Here is a 22027-nt window from a genome sequence, read left to right on the forward strand (position 1 = left end):
TAACAAAATATTACAAAGTTTGTCAAGTAGCTAGAAGTATATTTTGCTTAAAACAGGAAACACTTTTTACCCCTTTCCACATCCTTCAGGACCCACAAGAAGAAATGGCTGCTTATTGTTAAAGTCTAGCCAGGGTCTAAAGTAATCTAAACCTCTCTGCATGTCAGGGGTTTGGATGACGGGAAGTGTTTGGAGGTTACTGAAGTCATCAGCTGTTAGACTTTCAGGTTTTTTCAGCTGATATAGCATTAGCTGTCCAGTGTCAGTGTCATAATATGTGTCCAGGGGCTTCCTCGGATCTGGTGGAGATTCTTGTGCCCAACTGAAGATCTTTAAAAAAAAATAAAAATAAAGCTTCTGTTAAATCCATTCTCCTAACGACAAGATCTACAATTTCAAGTTAATCTAAAGAATGTTCAAAGAATACTTCTGTCAAATCAAACATTTAATTCTTTGATTTGATAATTTTAAGGCTGCCTTTGAAAATTCAATCGTCATGCATATGCTTTATGATTAAGTCCTTAACTAAACAATAACATTACTCTTCCACATATTACTTTTTCATAACATAAAGAACATAAAATAAACTGTATTTAGCAAAGCTTTATATAAACTTTTTTTCATATTAGGCAACATACATAATAATAATCATAAGAACAAGATAACTCCTTCACGTGCATCAATAGCTAATTCCAGAAGCTGAGCCTAAACCTTTACCATCTGCCCTCTATATATGTTATAGCTCCAGGCTTTCTTTTGGAAGGAACTATTTCCTTCTCTCCAACACAAATTGTGGAGTGCGATTGTGGAGATAACTGTCTCCAGGGACAGCCTTCTGTAGACACTATGGACCAGTATACCCACATAGTTTTCCAACACTACTCCCTAGTCCTTGTGCCCTCAAGTATCTACACAAAGACAGAACCATACTCCAGCACATACAATACATAACCTCAAAATAATGCTGTAAGAACACCTCCCTGGCGATGTGCAACAAAGCCCCCACATTATTATTTCAAGCATTCTGAACAGAAAAAACCCCAGAAAAATTAATCTGTATTACATATACACGATATATGTACACACACATGGTCGGCTATAGTGGGTCCTTGCATAAAACAGTACGGACCAAGGTCATTCTGTATCTCTTGGTGCAGCACCAAGATTGCTATCTGGGCTGGTGCACTTAGCAGCATATCAGTGATACATGAAACATTCCTTTACTTCCGAGCTATTTCCCTATAGACAACACAGATTGCAAACTAATTAGAGCACAGATATTCTATTATTGTAAATTTGCATTGTTAGAAGACAGAAAATTACTATTCCTACTACATATACTGAGACATTTTTAATAAAATTGCTGGAAAAGTTTATTACCTCTTTTGCAAATTCTTGTCGTGATTTCATGTTCAGATTGCCACCAAGACCCCGTAATAAGTTAATAATAAACTGTCCACGATCAGTACACCCATGAAGATGAGACAGTCCATTCATCACAGTTCCAACTAAACTTGTTTCTACCACAGAGTCATTCTGTAAATTGCAAGTTGTAGTATATTTAAATATATTTCTAAAAATAGATGTGATATATCGCTAGCACACTATTACTCATTGTTCTTTGACACTTCCACAAATGATGAAAGTTCTCAATACTGCTGTTGTTCTAGAAAATTCACTTGACATGAAATTATTTTTAAGCATTGATTTAGAAGTTTTAATACCAGACTATGTATTGATGTAGTTTAGGATAAGCAATCAGAACTTTCCTTATGCATTTTGAGAATCTATAAGAAATCAACATAACTGTATACTGGAAATCTTTCTCGTGAATGGATTCTTTACGTATTTTGCTCTTTAGCACCAAAGGGGATTTACAGCCTCAGGATCAGTGTCATGGTTTTTCCTTTGTATCCACCTGAAGATACTTTAAAAGTCTAAAAGTCTCCATGGGTGAAAGAAGCAAGAGGGGAAATAATACTAAAAACACAACAGGACCATATGTGTTCCTCAAGGGGAGGTAATTCAGGTCTCCTAAATACTGGCTTACTGGCCACGGCAATGGGGATTTCTCCTAAATAATGTTTTGTGCAACATGAGCCACTTGTTCAATGCAAATGCAACTCCTTCAGAACAAGGGGAGGCAGGGAAGCACCCAGACTACTTAAGAAAATATAGCACATGCAGAACAATTATCTTGATGTACATCCCAGAATGTACGTACAGAATCCAGATAATGTACAAGGTTTTGGACTATCCTTTTGGAATACTGTTATTACATATTACCTTTTGCTCATTAAAACATCTTTCAGTTAAGGTTTTCAGTTGAATCCTAAAGAGCTAAAGTTATATACTTAAATCCAGGACAGATTAGTGGGAGCTGTTAAAAAGCACCATTCTGAACAATCAGACTACTTCTTTAGATATGCTTCTATCAATCTTTTTAGGTGTTTAGCATTACATTTCTCCCCAACCTATTACAAGCTCTGGTCTACACTGCGCAACTTTTCAAATTTTAGCCTTTTTTTTTTGTTATAGTCAATAACTTAAATCTGGAAAAACAATTTCTTCACTTCTTCATTTTTTAGTTTAGACATTCAGATCTTTTAGGTCTTTGAAAACATATAAAGAAATGTCCAGTATGGAAAATTAAAGACAGATATTAAGTTTCACAGAAATACATGGCTTTAACTAGTTAAAATTATATTAAATGTTTCAAAACTTTAAATACAGCGATTAGTTTTTGGAAACTGAGTAGAACGGTTCCAGTATTAATCTTATGAAGAAAACATCAATCAAAAAAGCACTGAGATGTTTTTTTACTTAAAATTTAAAAACTAATATGAACGATCTCTTCAGTGTTAAACTAGATAAATGGATCATCTTAACAGAAGCTGAAAATTGATTAAGTATTCAGTTACTAACCTTCTTCACAACCCAGTTTAAAGCCTTTTCAAAATAGTTCCCAATCCAATTTTCAAGGTTGTATCTGCATTCTTCCGGCTGACTTCTTAGCCAAGACTTTATCAGAGAATTAAGATCTGTATCTTCATCACTAACTCAAAGCAAAACAAAACAAGATTCAAACAAATACAAGGCATCCACATCTTCACATAGACTGGTTCAAAGGGAACAAAAAAACTCTAGGAAAAGTTCAGGGAAAGACTTAAACAAGAATTTCTGACCAATATTTGGGCTTTCTAAGGGTCACACACAAACAAAGAATCCATGATGTCTCTTCCAAAAAGTCTGAGATATGTTAGCCAAAAGGTTATAACAGGACAGCATAGAAGGGACACGCAACCTAAAGCAAACTCCTCCAGTGATTTGCTTCATAAGTGTAAGCAAGTAATTAAATCGCTCCATCCCCTTTCAACTATCTTTCAAGAACAGAAAAGTAGGTATATTTGCTTACTTTAAAAGCATGTAATACTCCTGTGACTTACCTCAGAAAGATCATTCCCATTCGAGATATTGTAGCAGGAGAGGCACAGCTAAGGTCATGAGTTTCAAATATAAAGTTGACATTTGAGCCAAATTGAATTCTTTCTCCACTGGGCATAGTCAACAATCTGTTGTCATCCAAAACGGAATTCAAAGATTCAATCCATTCAGGATCAATATCACCATCACAAATTATCCATGAAGTAATATCTATTTCCAGACACACAAAAAAAAAATCAAACCCAAGAAAAACATTTAAAGAATATCACCCCTTGCTATTTTGCCACTATTTATTACTCTTCTTTCATTTTAACTTAAATATAAACTCTTTAAAGTTATTCCTTATATGTTTTATCTTCTGATGTGTATTTTTGCTTTCTTATCACAAAATTTGGAAAGTACATATCAGTGTTCTTGACTATGATTGTCACAAAGTTTTTACCTTATGCTATGCACAAATAGTAACATAATATAAAAATGCGACTGAAAATAAACAATTTCAGTAATTTAAGCATAACGATGTTTAACCCCCTCACAAACATACCTCGGGGTTCTCGTACCACTTGTCGAGCACTATTTGTAAGCACACCATCAGACCATTCTCTGGTATCCATGTCAATATGGCCTAGCAACTGATGTCGAGGCATAGCTTTGGGATTCATAGTATACTGTTTCACTACTTTGCCAGTTTTACCAAGTGCTGTCTTTAACATCCGCCAGAGTGTTGATTTACCTGCACCACTTGGACCTACAATAACTACACCCATTCTTTGACGTAGTTGTTCATATAATTCCAAAGCCTTCTTGATCTAGATAATAAAAGAGATAATGGCTATGTGAAGTCGTAAAGCTAAATTAATCATGTTCTTTTTTAATGTTTTTCCAATTTACTTTGCATGCAGTCACTTTGTTTCTATAATTTTACTTTTTGAAACAATAGGTATTTGCAGAAGTAATTAGAATTACGATACTAAAGAATATCAAGAAACTTATTCTGCATGTTAGAAGCATTTCACTAAATTACTAATATAAAAATATCAGCCCTCTTTGGGCATATTTTTACTGAGAAATTAATGAACCTTTAGTCACAAAACTGCATGCAGCCCTACAATAAATAAATATAAATGAGACACGGAACTGCTTGATAAAACCAAATGTTCACATATTTCATTCTTTCACTGTCCAAAATGTTCATTGGAGTTTGTACGTGGCTTGAACAAAACTGTGTGTCACATGTTCACATCTTAATTTTCCTTGCACTATTTTTCTTTCAATTACAACTGATCTACCATGCTTCAAACACACACATCTATTTTTTATATACATGTAATTAGAATCTAACTATTAGTTATTCTCACTGTTTAATACAAGATTTCTTTCAAAAGTAAACAAAAATGAGTCAAATGAATGTAATATTAGTAAGTTCTAATTCAGAATAACTCGTTTTGTTGCTGTAGTTGATGTTTACCTGGGTGCTTATAATTTCCAAGTTTGCTTCTTCAAAGACTTTTTGTAAAGCTGTAGTTAATTCAGCATACTCCACATCTTTAAAGTCAATACCAGGAAATACATCTTTAACCAGTGCATCAAATCGTGCACAGTCTGCAAATGTAAGCTTTGACATGGTATTAAGCCGCAGAGCTTGAACCACCATGTGACTTTCATTAACTGGAAATAAAAGCAAAGAAGCCAAATCAGTTTAAGCTGTTTGTTGTTGTTTTTTTTTTTTCCTTGGAATATATCAGCACTTGAGCCCATACTGCTAAGATGTTGAAGGTGGAATCACAGCGCAGACCACATTCCAGTTCATCTACCACTGTACTTGGAAGTTAGATGAGTGCCTTACTGTAAGTATCATATATGCTTACAAATGCATTCTATACAGGTATGAGGTGGTTATGATGCTGCCCAGATAGTACATAATAGCCTAATGATTAAAGTGGAACTAAGATTGGCAGTGCATGATAGCTTACTTGTTAAAGCACTCATGAAAGAAATTAAGGACCTGGATTCTAGACCTTACTCTGCCAGAGGCAGTTTGAAGTCACACCTCCCAAGTGAGTCCTAATTAACTATGATATTCCAGAAATGAACACTCTCCACAACTCCTCTTCAATCTGAAGTACCATGGAAATGTGTTTTGGGACCAGAACAAAAACAGCCACAAGAAAGCTTTACTCTGCCAGAAAAATACTCATGATGGGAAAGGCACAGGGCTCTGATCTCTGTTTTTTTGCTTTTTTTAATCAAATTGCTTTCTCATGTAAAACATGTACATTTGCAGAAGGCAGGACTAGGAACCACAAGTGAAAATCATCCTGTTTCTGCCCTCCTTCTGGATGCATGATCGCCCCAAACCAGAATGCACTATAGCCCAAATTCAACACAAGGGACAGAAAGTGTCCATTCCCTAACTTCCCTTTTTCCTGCAGCTTTTTCCCAAATGTTCCAGAGGTTAACGATTAGTATACCCTTCTAGAATTTGCAAAAAGTTCATGGTTTTTCATCCTGAACAACATCTTAAATGCAAATGCTTCTACAGGCAAATTTTCTAAATAGCACAATAAATGGTTAAGAGGAAAAATGTTGGCATTAAGGAACTTGATTTAGAAAGGTTGAACTGCTTTACTAAAGGAAGTAATACAAAATTTAAGCAACATTTAAGAACACGGCCAACATTTTGACATGTCAAAGGATTTTGACTCAACAATACAAGCAAACATAAAGAAACAGGAAAACGCATTTGTTAGCAATATCTTAAGCTTCTCAAGCTGAGAGATAAAAAACAAACAAAAAAAAACCACAAAGAAAAATTTCTGGGTCTAAATCATAAGCTAAATCCATCCATCTTGCCTTTCACAGGGTTATTGAAAATTGTAATTTAGGCCAGATCAAACAAATTTCAGCAAATTTCACATATCTAAACATGAAGCTAAAGCGTCATAGCAAGGAACAGTGATAGGAATGTGCCCTAAAACACATTGCTGGCAATCCTCCTTTGGCAGATCCAAACTAAAGTCAATTACAAATTCTTTAAAGTTGTCAGACCATTTGTTATGCCAAGATTTGTAAACCAAGGCTGTCTCTAAAAACTTCCAGTATAGTCTGGACAGATATATGCTGTTTAAGTGAACAAGAAGCAGTAGCTGTGTCCTAAAGATGTGAAATGCTTATCCATCCCACACTCTTAATTCCTACTCATTTAATATCTAAACAACAACAAACAATCATTTAAAAAAGCTTAAAAAAAATAATACAATGACCCAGTCTAGTCAATACATTTCTATCATTTCTACTTGTCCTTGTATTTGTCTCTGTCTACCAATCTGAATCTAATGCCATATGACAATTTTAGCAATCCTCAAAGAGAATAAAAATGGTCCAATGACTGATGAATAATGACAGCATCAGAGGATCAACTTTCCTGATCTAAACCAAGTGAAAACAAAAGTCTTTGAGAATCACTCAAAATCATCCCAGAATAAAGTCCTATATCTATATTCTTATCATATAAAAGCTCAATCTAGAACATGACAAGAGTCTTTTGTGATGTCCTAATGAAGGAGGACTTTCACAGATATTTTTTTCTTTTCTAGATTGCCTCCAGATCCAAGCCATGGCTTCTCAAAACTCCAGTGAACAAGGAAGCTGTAGCGAATGATAGCTGTACAACATCCTAAACAATCAAAAGTTTGGCATGGTCAACCTTACTTTCTTGCTTTGCTTCACTTTTCTTCAGCTGATGAAGAAGACTGCCACAGCCTCTCAAAACAGTCTTCAATGCTCGTAAACCCCAATCATAGTGCTGCTGTGGTGTCAGAAGCTCCCTAAATTTAAAAACAGCAATATTATAATAAGATTTAGGTGATAGCACCTGAAATTTTTGTTTGGCAAATGAATATGCTCATAATATGGTTTTGGGCAAAAGAGAAACTGGTGAGTATTTGTAGCACCATCTGTAATGCATTTCAGAGATGTAAGCAATGACACTCCGGAATTTTCAGAGGGAGTATATTCCACAGCTAATGTATTTATTATTGTCCCTAACAGCATTAATTAAAACCTCTGAACTTTGTTCTCTCTAATATGCATACTTATAACCAAATAGTCACTTGCATTTCAACAACTTCAAGAGTCTAAATTCAACACAATGCTTGTGAGCATTCATATCCTCAGATTCATATTTAGTGAGTGTAATAGAGGAGCAGTACTTTGCCACCTTGAGATTGTAACTGCATTCCAGTTATTTTCACACCTGAACCTCCCAATATATTGCAATGTTTTTATTTTATAAGTTAAATTAGTACCTACAGAGATGCATGGTATACCATTCAGATTTAAGAGCTGTATTGAAAGTAAAACTTTAGATGACTCCAAACCTGTAGTTTTATGTCTACTTTTGTTTCTGATACATAGCTTTCTGCAATATCCAAGTCATAAAATATTACAGAAAATTAACAGAAAGCATGCGTAGATTGTATCCCTAAAGTCATGCTTTGGCATAGACTAGATGGAGAAGAAACAAGATGGCAGTGAGATAACAAGGATCAACGCTAAAATAAAAGCAGGAGGGAAGAGAATTAGAAAGGTAACATGACTAAGGAAAAAAAAACCACGACACCTTACCTTGCTAGATTAAAAATAGCCACTAATTTTCTACCGAGTATTTTAGCATCCTTAAAGCCTTCTGAATACAAAATCACTTCTGCAATGAGTTCGTTGTCTGGATGAGTCATAGCAACTGGCCTAAAAAGTTGTTTGAGGTTATCAGGCAGTTTTTGTCTTCCTCCATAACCTTTTCCAGCAGGATTCAGAGTGATAAAAATTCCAGAATTATGATCCATTTCAACCTAGCATTAGAAGTGCATTGTAATAACATATTGTCATATGAAACAATATTGAGAAATATTGGGTGGACTATGTTTAGTTACAGTAGTCAGTTTTTAAGTTTGACCCAATTGTTTATAGACTATTTCTATAAGCAGAAAGAAAGAAAGTTTTGCTGTACCTTTTTGCCAAGCATCTCACATACAGGACTATGTTTCTTCAGTGCATGTTGAATTGTCTGAATCTGCATGGATACTGCAGACAATACAGCTTCCTCAAGTCTATTGAATTCATCAAAACAGCCCCAGGCACCACACTTCACTAAGCCTACAAATATGCGCCCCATCGACTTCACATCGATACCCTTAAAATTAAAAAGAATACTATCAAAATTCAAGTAACAAGAAAGTAATGAAAGACTGTCTTCCCATCTACTAAAAATACATCATTGGGAATACCCACAAATTTCTAATGGAAACTGACAGATTATCAAAAGTATTTCTAGAATATAATATTGCCTTATGAAGTATGGGCATAGATATCCATTTCCTAAATTGTACAGAACTATATTCACCTCATCACAATTAAAGACTAATACTTGTCTTCCAAGAAGTCCACCCAAGGCCTTCACTGATTCTGTCTTTCCAGTTCCAGCTGGACCATAGGGATTTCCTCCAAGGCCCATCTTCATAGCCTGAGTAAGAGTTAGGTAACACTTATCTGTCAAAGGTGTGTAAACAAGTTTAGGGGAATTACCCTGCAGAAACAAAACAAATTATATTGATTGGTAGACAGAAATTAGAATCATAGAATCATAGAACAGTTTGGGTTGGAAGGGACCTCTAAAGGTCATCTAGTCCAATCCCCCTGCAATGAGCAGGGACATCTTCAACTAGATCAGGTTGCCCAGAGCCCCCTCCAACCTGACCTTGAATGTTGCCAGGGATGGGGCATCCACCACCTCTCTGGGCAACCTGTGCCAGTGTTTCACCACCCTCAGCACAAAAAATTTCTTCCTTATGTCTAGTCTAAAGCTACCCCCCTTTAGTTTAAAGCCATTCCCCCTTGTCCTGTTGCAACAGGCCCTGCTAAAATGTTTGCCACCATCTTTTTTATAAGCCCCCTTTAAGTACTGATAGCAATAAAGTCTCCCCGAATTACTGATGATGTAATTTCATTACTTTCATTCATAAATCATTAATTTGAAAACATAACATAATGGTCAAGATTACTGTCTCATTAAGTGTATGAATTTGTTTACAGCTATGAAGTTTTCCTGATTTTATATCAAATGTAAAAGCATTGTGAAAATTTTTTTTAGAATTACAGAAAAGGGGTCAACACAGATGAAACTGCACTCTGATATATAAAAGTAGCAAGCACATTAGAAAATATTTATATGATACTGTAGCTGCTTTCCATACAACTTACATTTACCTCATCAATATCAAGAATGAAAATGATTATTCTATCTTTTAGTATTTTCTATGAAACAGCATGCTAAGGACACAACAAAGTTGAAAAAAAATGGCAACAGTTGGGAGGCAACCAGCAGCATGTGTGAAATGAGAAAGTGTTTGACACATATATAAAAGCCACCAGGTAAAAATTAAAAATACCACACCTGATATTCGTAAGTATATTGGAGTTCAGCATCTACCATCTGAACATAACATTTTTGGTCTTTCATATAAAATCTCAGCTGCTTCTTCCAAACCCAGTCTTCAACGTTGTGAACCTGAGCTTGATTCAGCTGCTTCACCACATCAATGTTATGAATGATATCAAGAATCAGAGCTTTAAGCTTGAGCTCAAGGATTCCTGATTCTGCAAATAACCACCAAAAAAAAAAAAAAAAATCACAACAGTGTAGTAAGGAATATACAGGTTATCCATTCTCAGTTCATTGTGCTGCTTTCTATTATCAGCAGATTTTATTCAGATCTCATTTCAATTATATATAGAAATATTATTTATTATCTAAAGCAAGCAGCATAAAATGAGATCCTGACAGAGAACGTGAATCATCATGTAACTTCAGTCATTTAGAATTGATTTTGTTTGCCTCTACACTCAATAAGAGACAGAGGCTTTTTCGGAACGCAATTTATTCCAGGAGTGTCTACAGCTATGTCCACTCTAGTAATCAGCATGGCACAATCTGTTAATTGATCTGCTGAGGATCTGAAAACCATACTACACGCACTCTGGAGATTTTACTCGGATTAATTAGGGTGATGTGGAATAAATGTTCATTAGCAGATTGGGTGCATTAAGTGTACTCTGAGAACATATTTTTTAATTTAGTTTCATTTGAAAGAAATCCAGTTTGTGTGCTCCTATACCATTCCATGATGGGAATTAAACCAAAGTAAGTGGGGATAATCAGGCAACTCACTTCAAAATCACACCTATTATCCAAACTAAAAGGTTACTTTAAATGTATTATACAATAGATGGAATGAACACTCTTCTATAACTGATGACATTTCTCCAATGGCTATAGAAAGAGCACAGAAAGGGAGCTTAGATAAAGAACCACACTTACAGACCGCTGAAGGTAGGTGATATGAATCCTATTCCTAATTAATATATCAGATGTTAACAGTTCATAAATTCTAAACTAGAATTTAATACAGTAAGCAGCTACACCAATGTGGTGGAAGATTGTCAACTACATGTCAAATTGAGTCTTTTTATACGTGTACGGTAAGGGCCATCTCACCTAACCTACACTATAGAATTTTACATCTGAGGTAGTCATTCAAAGCGCCCCCTCTGGTCAAAAGAGAGGAATAAACACTCAGAGGCATAATTATTCTAATCCATTTGGACTATGTAAGATTCAGAACAATCATGTCTTGAGAATAACTAGTTTATTGGTTTTGCTACAGAGGTACTCAAGAATTATTAGTTCAGATGCAGATGTATACATCTAAGATAGAAAAAGAGAATCACCTACACAGTTATACAGAGCATATTGGCATGACATAATGTACCTCAACTGCTGTTTGGCCAGTTCCAATGAAATATAACACTAGAGTACAGTTCAGTAGGTGAGGACAAATTATCAGTAAATATATAAAACAAAAATTATAAAAAGTTATTAAAAAATTCATTAAAGAGGTTTGCAAATATATAAATGCTGCAAGATCATTTTTAATCTAAATAAAAATCCACTGTTCACCCTGAAATATTAAATACACTAATCTTGGCGGTAATAGGTGGCTAACTTTATGAACTCAAATCAAGACAGATTTACATGATTTCCTGTTTAAATAAACAGAAAGTTAAATACTGTACAACTACATAGTCATTATAAAGAATTATATATTAATGATCGTTTTTATACCTGTACTCCCAGTATCTTCTATACCAGTATCAATGCTAGTATAATGTTCGAGTTTAGCCATAAGTTCTAATTCTAATTGTTGCAGATTATGGTCTTTGATAGCACTTTCAACATCTTCAGTGAACTGAATTTGTTCTGCCAAGGAAAGAATCTTTGGAAGAGAAAGTTCAAATTACATTTTATAAATACAGGAGACATAAAGAAAAAAAGTTTTTCAATTCATTTATAATTGCTTATTATGTCTGATATTTAAAGTATTTTACTGTATCATTTTTAAACAACGCCACACATTTGCTATGCTCTTAAGAACAAATGTAGCCATCTTAAAATCCAATAAAATCTCGCAAAAACTTGCAATGTAATCTAATACAGCAAGTCCCTTAGCTGTTCTACAGCCTGTGGTATCAAAATTTTTGAAGTATCTTTTCCCATTAAATGATGTGTCAGATGGAAACTACCACACTGTAGTATGAGCCCATACTCAACAGGCTCAGGAACACCTCTGACTTTTTGTGTCACTGATCTGCTAACACAGTGTTTTGCATTCTGGTTTCCAATACTCCACTTATGTTCTAACTTTAAGTTCACTAGAAAAGCCCTGTCTGAGCTATGAAGGTTCAGTCAAACTTGGAACTGGAAAGATCTGTAATAAAAAATTCCATCAATTATGCCAATCTGAAGATTTGTAACATTAACTACATTCCAGGGGAGGAAGAGAGTAACCAGCAAGGCTTTGAAGGAGCGAGAGACAGGATCACTGAGCAAAGGGCATGGAGTGATGTGACAGGAAGAGATCACAAAAATCAACAAAATGGGGCTTAAGCAGGGTCATGTCCAGCACTTGCATGTCAGCAAGGAAGTGCCTACAAGGCACCATCATGGAGAAATCCCCCAAACCCTCTCCAGAAACTCAACATGCTGGGGTGCCTCTCTAAAGTGCCTGTACACTAATGCATGCAGTATGGGGAATAAACATAACGAATTACAAATCTGTGTGCAGTTGCAGGGCTATGATCTTGCTGGGATCATGGAGATGTGGTGGGGTGGCTCCCATGGCTGGAGTGTTGCAATGGAAGGATACAGGCTCATTAGGAAGGACAGGAAGGGAAGATGAGGAGGGGGAGTTGCCTTTTATGTGACAGAGCAGCTGGAGTGCACAGAGCTCTGCCTGGGGATGGATAAGGAGCCAGCTGAGAGCTTATGGGTTAGGATTAAAAAGAGGACAGGTCAAGGTGATGTTATAGTGGGTGTCTGCTACAGGCCACCTGACTAGGAAGAACAAGTGGATCAGGCCCTCTACAGATAGGAGCAGCCTCACATTCACAGGCCCTGGTCCTCATAGGGGACTTCCACCACCCCAATACCTGCTGGAGGGGCACACAGCAGGACATAAGCAATCCAGGAGGTTCGTGGAGTTCGTCGATGACAACTTCCTCTTCCAAGTGATAGAGGAGCCAATAAGGACAGGTGCTTTACCGGACACAGTCCAGTGAAAGGCCACAAAGATGATTAAGGGACTGAAGCATCTCTCGTATGAAGAAAGCCTAAGAGAGCTAGGGCTCTTCAGCCTGGAGAAGAGAAGGCTCAGGGGGGGATCTTATCAATGAATATAAATACCTGAAGGGAGCGTGCAAAGAAGACGGAGCCAGGCTCTTTTCAGAGGTGCCCAGTGGCTGGACAAGAGCCCATGGGCACAAACTGAAACACAGGAGGGTCTGTCTGAACATTAGGAACACTTTTTTACTATGAGAGTGAGTGAGCACTGGAACAGGTTGCCCAGAGAGGTGGTGAAGTCTCCATTCCTGGAGACATTCAAAAGCTGTCTGGACACGGTCCTGGGCGAACCGGCTGTAGGTGGCCGTGCTGGAGCAGGTGGGGTGGACCAGATCTCTAGAGGTGCCTTCCCACCACAACCATTCTGTGATTCTGTGTGATTCTCTGTGCTACTGGTCAAAATTGCATAGAAGTATTTAATGTTCATGATTATTTCTGCTTATACAGCTAAGCTTTAGAAACTGTATTTTAATCAGATTGAAAAAGGGCTTTTTTATGTTACTAAGTCTTAGCAGCCCTGAATGTAACATTCACTACCAACTAAGATCAAGATTTACATCAAATTTAATAAATAGATGGATGTTAGATCAGGTGCCATGTGAAAGACTTGAGAATTTCAACTGTTTACAAAAGAATTATAAGAACACATATTCTTAAGAATTTCTCTATACTATAATGAATAAAACGGATTTGTTTGAGGTTAATTTCTTCCAAATCCATATGTATACTTCTTTACGAGACTACACAGTGGCATTACTGGATCAAGTACTACCTGGGAAGGAAAGAGCGATGGATCAATTGAACCTTGTGATTTTTTTCCAGCATCAACACAGTCAATTAACATTTTTTTCAGGGTCTCCTTCATCTCCAAAGCCAAACCGTTTAGCCACACCTGACAAAGAGATGAAAAAACCTCAAAAGTTACATTACAAAATAATTTCTCAAAGATGCTTGAACTATACTTGGATGTGATTTTCTTACCTCCACATCATTTGACAGAAGAACTTTATTTCTAAGTGGCACAGTTTCTCCTTCTACAGACTTCATGGCAACTATGTATTTAAATTCTTCATCAAAGCTCACACTATTAATGCCTAGTAATCAGAAAACAGCAATGATGTTATATATTGTTAAAGTCAAACATTAATTCCTTAGTGTCTAGTAGAGGAAAAAGAGAAAAAAAAGTCTGCAACAGATTATTTAGCTTTGAAGAACCTTATTTCTAAATAAGTACATTTCACAAATGAAGATTAATGCATTACCAGCAAAAAGTTTCTTAAGATGAGACTGGATAACCAGAGGATTCGTGGACTGTCCTAAAATTTCTAATAAGTCATCATCTCCAATGAAATAGAATCTTGGAAATGCTGAGCGCTTTTCCTATATAAAACCAAAATAAATCAGTTTTGTTAATTTAAATTCAAACTTACTGACTTTCTTTATAGAAAACTATATTAATGTCAGCTGTACCTCCAAAAACTCATTCAAAGATCTCTGACACCTCTGAAGCTGGTCAAGTATGGTAATCAAGGTATTTCTTATTCCTGTCCGGACATTCAGTGATGTTATCCTATTGTCACTCTTGATATCTGACATAATGGATCTTGACAGAAAAAAATGGAATAATTCATAAAACAACCATTACAGTTTTTAACTGAATATGATATACATGTAGTTATGTAAATAAAAATCAAAGCACAAGGAAGTCATATAAATATCTGATATGTAACTTCCAGTTTTCAGTATTAATGATGAAACATTTCAGAATTTACATCAATGTCTCTCCAATGTAATTTAATAACAACTGTTTCTTGCTAAAATTTCTTTACCCAAAACCAAGAAAATTCAATTCTTGACTTCTATTTCGTTCTAAGAAGTCATTTTAACTCAAAAGAAGACAGATAATGGTATATTTCTACAGTCTCCTTCCTTTTTATCTTCTTGACTTGTTTAGAACAAATAAACCGTCTGTTTCTCCCAAAAGTCCGTCTGTGTACTTGCTTAGTGAACAAAGTGCTTGTCTTTAACAAGATATGATTCTTGAAAAAACAATTACATCACCTCTGCTTCTGTTGACAAGATTGATCTTGTGGTTGCCTGCCTTGTTAGTGATCTTTGACGTTCCATGTGATTCCCTTCTTCATATTTACCCCACTAAATGAAACCTACCACCTTTATTCAGATCTATGTCACTGCCACACATCTATATCTACTGAATTCTTGTTGCTGACCTTCATCTCCATACATAGAATAGAATCATAGAATCATTAAAGGTTGGAAGAGACCTCCAAGATCATCGAGTCCAACCATCAACCCAACAACACCATGCCCACATATTCCAGTTGTTCAATACATCTTCACCATGAGGAATGTTCTAGCCTACACATGTCAAAGATACTACAAAAAATAAGTCACATTCCATAACACTAACCTAAAGTCTTCATCAACTCTGTTAAAACGAGCCTGTTCTTTAGGCAGAGCACCACGACCAAATATCGGTTCCAAATAGACCCATTTCCTTTGAATTTGGTTTAAATTCTGCAGATACTCATCCAGCTCAGCCAGCTTTTTTTCCCAGATGGAGACTTTATCTTCAAAACCTTTGTAATATGGAGAGTCCTTGAGGGACTGTAGAAGACAGCGATTATCTCCAACTTGGTTGACTATGTCCTTCCAGTCTTTAATAAGCCTGATAGTCTTGCCTTGGCTATCTTCATAATCTGTTAATGTAAAGACAGCTCCAACTCCCCAGAGTTCAAGCTCACGTAATGCTTCTCTGATTGTGACTTCACCTTGGGCCCGACAATTCAAATCCTATTTAAAAGCATAACTAGATTTTATTTGAAAGTACAGAGTTTGCAATAAACTTTTGATTCAAAAATATAACGCAAATTCTATTTCTATAGTAATAAAAATACAAATATGCATATAGAACAAGATATACTACATAAAATAAGCCATAAAATAAAATATAGTACCTTTATTTCAAATTATTCGTACCTTAAGTTCCGTTGCTTTTTCTATAATGGCATCCGCCACTTTTAGCAGATCTCCAAATAACAAACCCTCAAGTGTAGTGCCTCGGGGAAGACCCAGAAGACGAAAGAGATCCAGCCAATGGTCTGCAGAAAGATGTTCTCCTCTTATATATTTTAGGAGTGGAATTATCATCTACAGGAAAAACACACATGTGAATCCATCTAGTCTTCATGAAAATTGTACCTCTTTGATTACAGAGTGACATGCTATTCAAACAAAACAAAACTACATTCTTAAACTGAAGAACGTTTTTTTCAATTCCTGGATTTTTAATTTTTTATTCAAAAGTAAGTGAAATGTTCAAAACAGTATCACAAAATATTTTGTTAAATTGTAACTGAGTTTATTTTAAGAACTGAAAAATGAGCTACAGAATGAAGTATATTACCCAGTAATACCAAAACATGTTTTGTTTTAAACCACTTTCTGTAATTAGCATCTTACTTTATATTTGTCCACTTCTTTTTGCAATTTTACTGTCATTACAGTATGTTCTTCCATCTTTCTCATTTTGTCATGCCAGTTAAACAAAAATTCTTCAAATAGGTATGTTTTACTCCTGTGTGAAAATCAAATGTAAAAAGGTCATAACGAGACAGTACTATAACCATACATGTATGTCCATGAAAAATAAAGTAACAAAATCATACCTAAAAGTAATCCAGTCTTCTTTGGCTTTTTCCTGAAAACCTTGATAAAACTCTTCATACCATGCCCAGACTCCTGCACAACTCTTAATATCTTGACATACAACTTTTGACAATGAGAAGTCAGGCTCTTCCAATTTAAAATGATGGCATTCTTCACTGAATAAAAAGATCATTGTATCATACATTACATTATTCCATTATACATTTATGGTTTAAGAGATGGTATCATATGGAAATAATTACACAACTTTTAGGAAAAGCTATTCGCTTCATTAAAGAACATTGCTGCCAACTGCAATTTCCTTATAGTCTCCTTCTCAAATAGAAATAATAAAGGAATACCAGGGATAACTGTCCTACACAGTGACCTTCTCCCATATTCACAATTATTTTCCATAAACTTTCATTTCTTTCTCATTTATGAGAAAAGTTAATTACTTTGTGCCCCCCAAAATAAAGCTTGGGAAAAAAAAAAATTGATTGTTTCTTCCTGTTAGGCAGAAAGAATATGCTAATTTTATTTACTATCATATTTAAGGGCCAAGCTAAGAGTTAAATAGAAAACTGTCCACTCAAGATTTGCAGTAATGAGCTTAATGAAAGTAGGCACCCAGTGGAAAAATCCTTGCCTTTTGCACAACAGTCTATCAGATAGGACAGTTAAGAAATGGGAGAGCTGAGCTCATGCCCACTAAAGTTACAAAATGATTGAAGCAATAACTCCCCCTCTTGGATCAATACGCCAAACCTTCTCTCAGTAAGAACTTCAGAAGTCAGAATCAAGCCTTTAGTGTACAGACTCCCTTACTTGAAAGCCTAAGAGACTTCTTGAATTTTTCATTCCAAAAAACTCAAGAAAAACTCAGCTCGAGAAATTCTTGTTATATAAAATGAACAAAAAGGACCCTGAAAAACTAATGAAAAACATGTAATATAAATAAAAGAAGTTCCTTATATTATTTGTTGTGATAAAATTTAGTTAACATTTTCTGAGATACTATTGCTGCAAAAGATCCATACATTAATGAGTACATATACAGGGAAATAAACATACATGAGTTTTTCTTTCACGGTTTCAAGTTCATCAAATTCTTTCTTTTTTTCCTTTATGATCTGAGCACTTTTCTCAAGCACATCCTGATCACCTGTTTCAATGACATCATCACTTGGCTTTAGCTGATCCCAACGAGCTTTAAACTTTTCCAGGTCTTGAAGATATATATTAATACGTGAAATCACATTTCCTTTCATCATTTCAATCTGTAAAGCAAGAGTTAAAATGAAATTCCTTCAATGGTTCGTAACTATAACTATGATCAAAACCAAGGTATCAACTTGAAAACGTGATCAAAACTTGATAACTACAACTTGATCAAAATCAAAAAACTTCTTGTATAATACCTTAAGAAATAGTTCATCTTTGTTCTTCTGTTTTTTTTAAAAAAGGGGGTACTAATTTTCTTATGCTGGTATTTGAGACCTATTTATTTGGCCTATGCAACCTATTTAGCCTGCATCTTACAGCACATTGCTATATTTGTATAGCATATTGATATCTTCAGTAGTATGTTCAGTAGTACTTCAAATGAGTTAAACAATTTGTCTACGGACTGAAATTACAGGACTGCGCATAGTTTAGCGAAGTTGTGTGGAAAAAAAACCCCAAGCATCGGTACTAAAAACATGAAAAAGTAATACAAACGCTATCTTTTAATTGTCACCCTGTTTTCCTCCATTAACCATTGCATTCATTAAGCCATATCCATCTCCAGAAAGTTCTTTGAGACAGAATTAAAACAATGTAGCATTCGTTTTAGCATCAGTTCAACAGAAGTTTCACCTAGTTACTGTTTAAACCGTTTGAGTATTCTTCCTTTAAAGGTTCTCCCTCAATTCAGTAATGCTGGTGTTAACACTAAACTGAGAACATTTATGGATTTAATCTGAGAAAAAATATTTCTCCAGACTTACTCAAAGTAATTTCAAGATTTTTAGGTAAAATATTAATCTTTCATTGTTACCTGTTCTGTAATCATAAGCTGGTGGCTTTCCATCATTAATTCAAATTTATCCCATGTAGCTCTTAGGTTACTGATAGTGTCCAAACCTGCACCAGCCACAGTTCGCAAAAGTTTGTTTTTATCTTCAGCCTCTTGAAACAGGAGAAAAATCTAAATTCAAACAGATAAAAAATATGTGTGCATGTAAAAATTCAGCAAATGCTTTTTATCCAAACTAGAAGCAAATATATAAGAATCATCAGTTGTGTATGCACAGATTATATGTCTATACATAGCGGGTTCTTAGTACTGTTTATAGAATAACATTAAAACATCGGAAAAAACAGTATCTGAGGTATTTAGAGAAATTCTAAATCTTGATCCTGATGTGAGATACACAGAAGTGAATGCTTACCATGAAACAGATAAATGCCTCTGTATAGTGCAGAGATCCACTCAAATAGATTCAAGAACAGCAGCAGAGCAACAGAATTCAGTAAATATGTATATGTGTGTGCTGGGTCTGGCTGGGATGGAGTTCATTTTCTTCATAGAGGCTCATATGGTGCTACGTTTTAGATTTTTGACCAAAACGATGCTGATAACACACTAATGTTTCACCTGTTGCTGAAAAGTGTTTGCACTCCATCATGGCCTTCTTTGTTTCTTATTCTGCTCCCCTCCCCCCCACCCCCTAGTGAATAGATTGGGGGTGCACAAATGGTTGGGGGGGACACAGCCAGGCAGAGATATTCCATGCCATATAATGTCATGCTTAGCAATAAAACAGGGTGGAGTGGGATTTAGGTAGGTCAGATTGACATCTTTTGCTCGGGAACTGGCTGGGCATTGGTCTATCCATGGGAGGTGGTGAGCGATTGCCCACTTCTTTTCTTTTTATTTTCTTTTTCTTTGTCTTCCCTTCCTTTCCCTTTTTTCTTCCACTCTTCCTTCACTTATTGAAATATTTTGATCTTGAATCATGAGGTTTCTTGCTTTTACTCTTGCTTTCCTCTTCTCCTGTCCCAGCAGGGGTGGAGGAGGCTGTGCAAGTGAGTTAGGAAGTGAGTGAGTGGCTGTATGGTGCTTAGGTGCCTACCAGGGTTAAACCACAACAATGTGGAATAACAAAAAGCAGGAACAAAGATACTTCAAAGAAACATAAATTATATTCATATAAAAGAGCACAAATATTTTTCATCTGATAATAGAAAGAAAACCACCCAAGATTCGCCCACATATTAAGAGCCAACCAAATTAAAAAAACCCAACAACTCTTTTCAAGTATAAAAGTCAGAAGAAACTGAAATAAACACACACAGTTTTACACATTTACCAAAATGTCCAGTTATGCTTGTTTTCCTTTAAAAAATAAGAGGTAACAACAGGCACTAACGCTAAGGAGCAATACTGTCTTGTAAATTATAGAGAATTAATTCTCTTCAACATCCAACGATTCTTCCAGAGACTTGCTACAAAATGTAAATACATATACACAACCTAAGGCAGTTCTTAATGAGTTACCAGCCAAACAGTCAAACTGTATCCAAGATAAAGATTAAGCTAAAATTAGATGTCTCTACATGGGCTTGTTAAGTAGGCATCTAAAACTCCATTATCATCAAAGATCATTGAAACCAAGGTCTCGATTCATTTAATGACAGTGTCCAGCATTACTTGAGATCCCCTGCTCTATCTCATCTGCATTAACATAGAATCATAGAATAGTTTGGGTTGGAAGGGACCTTTAAAGGTCATCTAGTCCAACCCCCCTGCAATGAGCAGGGACATCTTCAACTAGATCAGGTTGCTCAGAGCCCCCTCCAACCTGACCTTGAATGCTGCCAGGGATGGGGCATCCACCACCTCTCTGGGCAACCTGTGCCAGTGTTTCACCACCCTCAGCGTAAAAAATGTCTTCCTTCTATCTAGTCTAAATCTACCCCCCTTTAGTTTAAAGCCATTCCCCCTTGTCCTGTTGCAACAGGCCCCGCTAAAAAGTTTATCACTATAGTTCTTATAAGCCCCCTCTAAGTACTGATAGGCTGCAATAAGGTGTCCCCGAAGCTTTCTCTTCTCCAGATTGAACAGCCCCAACTCTCTCAGCCTTTCCTCATAGGAGAGGTGTTCCATCCCCCTGATCATTTTCGTGGCCTTCTTCTGGACCCGCTCCAACAGGTCCGTGTCCTTCCTGTGCTGAGGGCTCCAGAGCTGGACACAGTACTCCAGGTGGGGTCTCACCAGAGAAGAGTAGAGGGGCAGAATCACCTCGCTCAACCTGCCCAGTCTTGTGTGGATGTTGGATATGTATCTCAATAACTCTGGAACTGTACGTGTAGGCAACTGAACCAGACTTCCGCTGAGTATATGAACAGCACACACACTGCAGACACCTGCACATACACACATAAACTCAGATGCATTCATTTAGAACTGAATCCATTGTGGATAAATATTGTTCAGTTGGGAAGAGTTAATACAGCTTCTGCAGAATTCCACAATTTTGTAGAACCAGAGTTCTTTAAAAGCATCAGTAAGGCTATGGATGAAGGAAATCAAAATGATATATTGCAGTTAGGTTCCCAAAAAGCTTTTAGCACAACCCCTCACCAAAGGCATTTAAGGAAACCTGGTAACATTGACATAAGAACAAAGGTCCTTGCAGAGATAATTAAAGAAAACAGAGACATGAGTAAATGGCTAGTTCCTGCAATAGAAGAAGGTCACCCATGGAGTTCTGTAGGTACCTGTGCTGGACTGCTCAAGTTGTTTATAAAAGACTTGGAAAAGGAGACTAATCTGTGAGATGATAAAGTTTACTGATACTATGTTATTCCAGACATTAAAACAGTTTACCTGTAAAGAACTGCAGAATGAACTTAGAAGTTCTGTTTAATATCTTCATCAACAACATAGACAGTGGGATCAAGTGCATCCTCTGCAAGTTTGCAGACGACACCACCACCACCCTGAGTGATGCAGTTGACACGTCAGAGGGACGGGATGCCATCCAGAGGGACCTGGACAAGCTCCAGAAGTGGGCCTGTGTGAACCTCATGAGGTTTAACAAGGCCAAGGGCAAGGTCCCACACCTGGGTCAGGGCAAACCCCAGTATCAGTACAGGCTGGGGGATGAAGGGACTGAGAGCAGCCCTGCCAAG

At 36.3% G+C, this 22027-nt stretch overlaps 1 protein-coding gene across 1 annotated transcript in view; it reads right to left on the minus strand.

The window, feature by feature from the left end:
• Positions 1 to 22027, minus strand: part of DYNC2H1 (dynein, cytoplasmic 2, heavy chain 1) — a 191267-nt gene that overhangs the window by 148236 nt on the left and 21004 nt on the right. Inside the window, 22 exon segments of the mRNA XM_009322273.1 lie at positions 71 to 330; positions 1381 to 1536; positions 2926 to 3055; positions 3447 to 3654; positions 3989 to 4253; positions 4913 to 5112; positions 7156 to 7271; positions 8071 to 8294; positions 8453 to 8635; positions 8846 to 9028; positions 9896 to 10098; positions 11624 to 11774; positions 13950 to 14069; positions 14159 to 14271; positions 14440 to 14557; positions 14648 to 14780; positions 15609 to 15991; positions 16178 to 16348; positions 16661 to 16775; positions 16867 to 17022; positions 17921 to 18126; positions 18888 to 19037. Of these exon segments, the coding sequence (XP_009320548.1) occupies positions 71 to 330; positions 1381 to 1536; positions 2926 to 3055; positions 3447 to 3654; positions 3989 to 4253; positions 4913 to 5112; positions 7156 to 7271; positions 8071 to 8294; positions 8453 to 8635; positions 8846 to 9028; positions 9896 to 10098; positions 11624 to 11774; positions 13950 to 14069; positions 14159 to 14271; positions 14440 to 14557; positions 14648 to 14780; positions 15609 to 15991; positions 16178 to 16348; positions 16661 to 16775; positions 16867 to 17022; positions 17921 to 18126; positions 18888 to 19037 (3944 nt within the window).

Source organism: Pygoscelis adeliae, unplaced genomic scaffold (assembly GCF_000699105.1).
Source record: "Pygoscelis adeliae isolate BGI_AS28 unplaced genomic scaffold, ASM69910v1 Scaffold383, whole genome shotgun sequence".
NCBI lineage: Eukaryota > Metazoa > Chordata > Aves > Sphenisciformes > Spheniscidae > Pygoscelis > Pygoscelis adeliae.